The sequence below is a fragment of the Cynocephalus volans genome, chromosome 1 (genome assembly GCF_027409185.1).
Source record: "Cynocephalus volans isolate mCynVol1 chromosome 1, mCynVol1.pri, whole genome shotgun sequence".
Lineage (NCBI taxonomy): Eukaryota > Metazoa > Chordata > Mammalia > Dermoptera > Cynocephalidae > Cynocephalus > Cynocephalus volans.
Genome location: NC_084460.1, coordinates 95241662 through 95248625, shown reverse-complemented (window position 1 = coordinate 95248625; position 6964 = coordinate 95241662). Strand labels below are relative to the sequence as shown.

Here is a 6964-nt window from a genome sequence, read left to right as displayed (position 1 = left end):
ATATTAACATTCTAGTTAAAGTTTTGGCTAAAGAGACAAGCTCAGAAGCTACCCCCCTTAATATACTAAAAAAGTCACTTGTGCCAGTTTTTCAAAAATAACTAATGATTTAGAATCTGATTCTTAATAAAATTACACTATTTTTTAACTTAAGAAGGATCTGTATGTCTCAACTCTAAACAAGCAACATCTGTTATTACCAATTTAGTAACTGTTAACCTTAAAAATCAGTAATTTAATTATCTCAGGCAATGATAAAATTTACAGTTGAATTTTTAAACATAAAGAACTCCAAAACTAATAGACATCATTAAAAGTTGTTGTATTTTGAATTTATCTTTTACTCTAAAATTAAACCCTCAAATGACCTAACAAAGCATGACGAAAATTATGGGAGGCTTATGAGGTAATACCACAATGTACCTTAATGCAACAGATACTTTCTTTTAAAAGCAGTGGTATTTCCTTTAAACAAAAAAGATAACTTCTTCTAAATCACAGTTCTATGACAAAAAAAAAAAAAACCCACAAAAAAACTTCATTACTCCTCAGTAGGCCTCTGAGGAACCAGTATACCAAACTCCTGACACGACTGTCTGGAAGCTAGCTTTAATTCCTTTTCCAGAGTCAAACCTAGATTTAATAACTGATTCTTATAGTCTACAATAGAAGATATTGAGTGTTGTTTGGCAGGTGGCAAATATAAAATGGTTAACTGTATACAAACTGGTAACAAGTTTATCCATGCATTAAATGGCAACACAAGCAGAATGCATAGTCGAAGAATGAGGGTCAGACACATTCTTCTGCAGACATCAACAGAGGATTGATATACTCAAAACCTTCAAATTCAGACTGATCAATCTTCCTCACAATGTCACTGTTGAAAGAAAAATAAATTTATTTTCATCATAATATTTCTTCAACCTTTGATTTAAATGGTAAAATAAGATTAAAAAACAAAAAATAAGGCTAATTATATAAACTGTGAAACAAAATCTCTAAATTCTTAGATTAAACCCAAAACATAGAATTAAGAATAAAAATTACTGAAAATCAAAAAAGACTAATAGTCACACAAGCAAGTTTAGACCAAAAGGTTGTTCAAAACTGAAGACTGGGAATAAAAAAGGCACATGTTGTCACAGTTCTAGTTAATCTTAGCTTTTGACCTGCACAACACTCTTAATTTAGATAAACATCCAGGTCTGAATTGGCAATTCAATTTAGTAGTCACCTCAACAGCCAGATGGGAGATGGTGAAGAGAAGGCCCAGAAGTTAGCCAAAAGGAAAACTCAATAGGAACAAGTACACTGAGAGACCTGGAATAAGGAGAGAACACCACAGGAAGATAACAGGTCACAGAGAGTGGAGAGGTTGGCATTCTGCTACACTGAGCATCTAGTTTAACATATAGTAAGAGTGAGTAGTACATCAAATATTTTAATACCTAAATGTACAAACCATACTGTGGATCACAAAGTTACAGAGGATACAGTCTCTTCCTTGGGAGGGAGGATGTGTATGTGTAACTCATATACTTGAAAGCTATGAAAGAAAGCAGTACCTGCAAAATTTCATATAGGATAAGCTAAGTCCTGTTCTAACCACAGTTCTAAATAAAGGGGTGACTTCTAGTTGGAGAAATCAAGGAAGGCAGCATTCATTCTACAAGCACTTAATGAATGGAATTATGAAAGATTATGGTAGTCTGGGGAAATGCAAATAATATACTAGAGTTGGAGCATAGGAATAGAAGGGTTATAAACGGCAGATGATGCTGAAAGGAAGGTAATGGCTAGATCAAAGAAACCAGTGATGTTTACAAAAAGGTGTTTCACCATGACCCATCCACCAAATGCAAAAGATTGCATTTGAGATGGCCCTGAAAGATGGGAAGATTTCAATGGTAAAACAGGGAGGAGGAATACAGAGGTATGAACAGGCAGCGGGATAGTGATACCCACTTACAGAGAATGGTGAGTAACTGAGACTGATCAGCACACCATTCGTGTTATAGTGGGAGATATGGCTATAGAAAGTTGGGCTGGAGCAGATGAGGAGAGGCCTTAAATGCTAGCCAAGAGAATAGATGTTATCTGATAGGCAATGTAGAAATTACCAGGAGGTTTCTGATTAAAGGGGTTAAATAATTGGAATGGTACTTCACGAAGTGTACAGAATAGGCTGCAAAGTAACGAAGTGAAGAAGATCAATTAGGAGGCTGGTGCAACACTCTAGGTATGATCCGAATGAGATCTGAACCAGGGTTATGGCAAATGGAGATGGAAAAGAAGGATGCGATACAAGTGACAAAGTAAAGGAAAAACAGACAAGGACTTTGCAGCTGCAGGTATTATATAATCTGCTAAGGAAAAAGAAGAGTCAGCAATCACTGACATATTTTTAATAGGAATGACAGGAATATGTGAGGATACAATAAGTAGGAAGAGGTGAATAAAAACAAGAAACTGATAGAGAACAAAAGAAAAAGAGACCACAAAGGGTCACAATTATGATTTTAGACATCATATATTTGAGGTGCTTATCTGAAAAACTGCAGGAGATGTTAAACAAACATGAAAATGTGGTTCTGGAGAGATATCAAGGAAGGGGCTAGGTGCTTCAGAGACCATCACTGGTTTATTCTTCACAGCAACCTTATGAGGTAGGCAATATGAAAAGAGATAGGCTCAGAGAAGTTAAGCAATTCACATTCAAGGTTACCCAGCTGGTAAGAGGTGGCATCGGGATTCAAATTCCTATCTTTTGATTAAATCCAGTGCTCTTTCTAATACACAATGCTGTCAGAAATAATGATTTGGTATATAACTCTCTCCTCTAGTAGATAGTACACTTTTTGTGAGATTTTACTATCTTAATTGTCTTCGAATGCCTAGTACTTAGCATAGTGCCTTTTGCTCAATAACTATTTGCCAATTTAGCTGGGAGTCATTTAAATAGTTGGTATCCATGCTGCAGGGCTTATTGAAATCTCAAGGTACAAACTGCATATAGCAGCGAAGGCGAACCATCAGCATCCTGGTCTCAAGGGGACAGGGAAAAAAGATGACAGACAAGTGGTCACAGAAATGAGCAGAACCAAGATGGGCAGTGATACCTAAGGCAGGACCATGACTGCCAAATGCCTCACAGACATCCAGAGAGACGAGGACTGACCACAAAAATGCTTTACAATTTAGAAGTTAAGAAGTTGATTCAACTTTCAAAAGCTGAAGGAATAAGCTAAACTAAATTTTAAGGGGTTAAAAGCATTGGCAGAAAGAAGTACAAGACAATCAGTGTTGACTACTCTGAAGGAATTTGACAGACATACTGCTTATTTATTTTTCTTTGACCATGAGCATCTATTAACTGTTTTTTTAAAGGCCTGAAGATGAAAAGCAAATGAGAAAAAAAAGCTCAAAGAGAGGCGAAGATTTGGGGGAAAAAAATCAGGATATCTGAGCATGTTTGTAGGCAAAGGAAAAGAAGCTGGAAAAAATAAATCAAAGAAGGTACAGTATTGAGATGATAGTTAACAATGAAATCCTGAAGGAAACCAGGGAAACAGGTCTAGGAAAACACAAGGGGTATCCCTTGCAAAAGACGGAGAGCCTTCCAAGAGTAGGGAAGAAGAAAAAGTTTGAGAAGAGTTAGAGAGCAATCCTGAGATGCAAAGTGGTCTGGTGACAGCTACAAAGGGAGCAAGTTCACACCAGAGAGGTCTCAATCCTTGCAGTCAAGTTAAGGCAAGGTCAATCCAAAGACTGATGGAGGCTGGGGTAGGACTGAAGGCTTCTAAAACATAGAGACTGTTCGGAACAGCTGCTGTGAGGAATGTGATAAGAATTAAGAAATAAGTTAAATGACTGTCAAACAGTAATGTCCTCCTTAAGATAAGAGAATGAATCTGTACTGACAGGTAAACAATCAAAATATCCCCAAATTATTCTAAACTATATTTTTAACAGATGCAACATAAACAGATCACAGCTGGCTGAATTTGATAACTTGATGTAGTCTTTTTTAAAAAGCAATTTGGCAATACATATCAAGAGCTTTGTAATTTTCACACCCTTTGCCCTAATTCCCTCTCTAGGAATCTATCATAACGTAATACTCAGAAATTTAGACGAAGACAGTCATGGTTAAAATGGGAAACAGCGCAGTGCTGTGGAAAGAGCACAGGCCTTAGTCAGTCAGATTTGGGTCTGAGTCCTGACTCTGCTACCTGACAGCTGTGTAACTTTGCTTAACCTCTCTGAGCCTCGTTTTCCTCATCTGTAAAATGAAGATGACAATAACCAGTTTACATAGTTGTTGTGGGAATTAGAGATAATGCATGTAAAACAAAGTAGAAAATAAATGGCAGCTGTTATAATTTATAGCAGTATAATGGATTCAAATATCCAGTAACTGAATGGTTAAATAAATTATAGTATAATCTGATAATGAAACATCGGATAGCCATTAAAAGTGGGATTTTCAAAGAACTCAAAAATATTTCAGTGTACAGAATTACTTACTCATCATCTGGAGTGAGCTGGACAGGTTCATTAGTAAACTGAGAATCGAAGTTGTCCAAACCAAATTCCCCAGAAATATTTGGTTTAAAGGGAGGTACCACCTGCTTTTGCTCCATCTGAAAAGACATACTGGATGCCAGCTCAAGCCTGCATTCTTAGAAAAATTTCATCTCAACATTTCTCCTCTGCCCTCAGATGTCTCCCCGTCTTATTAAATTGAGTCTCTGGACACGGTTCTATATTAACAATGATGGACATAATTTACAAATCCGACATGGGCCACAATAATATTACAAACAACCTGTTCTACTACATTTATATTCTCATATTTTTGTTTTAAAACTTTTTTTAAAAAAGCACTTTAGAAAGTGGTTTTTAGTTATTTTAGCTGGAATGTATTAGTTTTTCAACATTCTTTAAAGACAATAAAAATTGGCCCAAGATAATAAAATCTAATACAGAAAACAATCAAAATTTACATACCATATCCCAATCAACATTTCGGAAGAATGGGTGTCCCTGAATATCAGCAAATCCTGTTTGAGGATGACAACCCAATCGTTCTTTTGGGTCCTATTGTGGAAAGAAATGTTTTAAGAATTGGGTGAATGTCATGCTTTAAAATAAGCCATCCGGGGGTGGCCTGCTAGCTCAGTTGGTAAGAGCGCAGCTTTATAACCCCAAGGTCATGGGTTCGGATCCTTGTACCGGCCAGCCCCCAAAGGAAAAAATAAATAAATAAAATAAATCATCTTCATGACCTGTGTTTCATGCCTACTACATGATACCTCTAGTTCTAAAGTTGTAATGGTCTATCTTTTATATCTAGAAAATACAAAACTTGACCCAACTGAGTTATCTGAAGCTTGTGACAGGTAAGATTTCCTCATGGCTCTCTCTACCTATCATGTAATTAAAACACACAGAATTGCCACCACTCCTTGCTAAAGAAAAATGGGAGCAAAAAGAGAGCAGCAGAATCATTTGAGCAGTACCCAGTTATTTCTTTGGCATGGGCTAAAGCGACAGTCAAAATATGCAAACCCCCAATTTCACCACAAGTTTGTTCTTACCTCAATTTAAGAGCCCTATGCTCACTTACAGCAACAAACCATAACCTCTGTAAGCCAATGATACAACCAGAATCTGAATCATTGGACTGAGAAGGAGCCTGAAACTTATAAAATGTCTTGGCTTACTCACTACTGTGAAAGAGACACGTTCCCATTCCTGAATATTATTTTGCATATTAACATCTTTCACCTTCATTTTTCACTATGTAAAAAGATTGTTTTAAGTTTAAATCTTTCCTCACATCAAGTATCCAACTTATCTAAAGTTGGATTTATGATTACCAAGATCACAATCATAAATAGATCCTAAAACTCCTCTAGCCTACCAACTGCAACAAAGTGAATGATGTTCAGATTTTTAAGAGGCAAAGACAGTCATTTCATTTCTTCTGAATTTTACATAATTACAGAGTTCTTGATAGGAGAATTTATAGGGAACACTATTGGCCCAAATGCTCAAAAAGTATATGGTGATGAACAGAATCTATGGGTAATGACCCAGAGAAAATGAAAAAAATAGAGCCAAAAAAACAAGTGTGGCTAACCCCAAAGATCTAATTTTCTTATAATTGAGTATAGGTTATATATCATTTACATTAAAAACATCATATTACTATATAGCTGGGAGTGAATTATACTGGCAAAATGGCAAGGACAACTCATCTCAGGATCTAATGCTATTAATTTCTCTTTGGTTAAGAGACAAATTCCAGCTCTAACTAAAAAAGTTATATACTCTACTGTTTTGGAATTGTATGTTGCCTGAAGCTCTACTTACAGTTTGACTTATATAAATAGAGACAAAAGACTTTTACACACGATTTATACCTTGTTGAGAAAACTCTTCAGGACACTTGCAGCTTTTACAGACAGAGAACGTGGTATGCGAATTTGTTTTTCCAAAATAACTAGAGAGAGAAAGATTATGGTATTATATTTAGTTTTTACATGGCTTTCACCTCTAAATTTTTACTATGAGATATTTAAGACATTCCAGCAGAAAGAATAAGACATTACATACACAACTGCAGTGCCTCGTGTACTTTACCAATCCCATTCCTCTCCCTCCTTCTCAGAGACAACCTCTAATCCTAATGCTGTATTTATCATTTATGTGCATGTTTTATTCTTTGGCTACCTTACTGTGCCTCGATTTCCTCATCTGCAAAATAGGAATAAAAATAATACCTGTTTCACAGGTTGTTATGAGGTTTAAAGGAGTTAACGTTTGTAAAATGGTTGGCACATTATTATAATATTTAATTTTATTGGACATTGCCAAATTATTCTCCAAAGCTGTTTTGTCAATTTTCATTCCCAACAGCAATCTACGAGAGTTCCAGTTGCTCCACATCCTCATC

General features: G+C 35.9%; 1 protein-coding gene across 1 annotated transcript in view; it reads right to left on the bottom strand.

The window, feature by feature from the left end:
* Positions 1 to 516: 516 nt before the first annotated feature.
* PRKCI (protein kinase C iota) overlaps positions 517 to 6964 on the bottom strand; it is a 58665-nt gene continuing 52217 nt past the window's right edge. The window contains exons 15-18 of the mRNA XM_063093765.1: positions 6432 to 6511; positions 5014 to 5103; positions 4531 to 4646; positions 517 to 880 (exon numbers count right to left, since the gene is read on the bottom strand). Coding sequence (XP_062949835.1) covers positions 793 to 880; positions 4531 to 4646; positions 5014 to 5103; positions 6432 to 6511 — 374 coding nt within the window. The 3' untranslated portion in view covers positions 517 to 792. The remainder of the gene's footprint in view (positions 881 to 4530; positions 4647 to 5013; positions 5104 to 6431; positions 6512 to 6964) is intronic.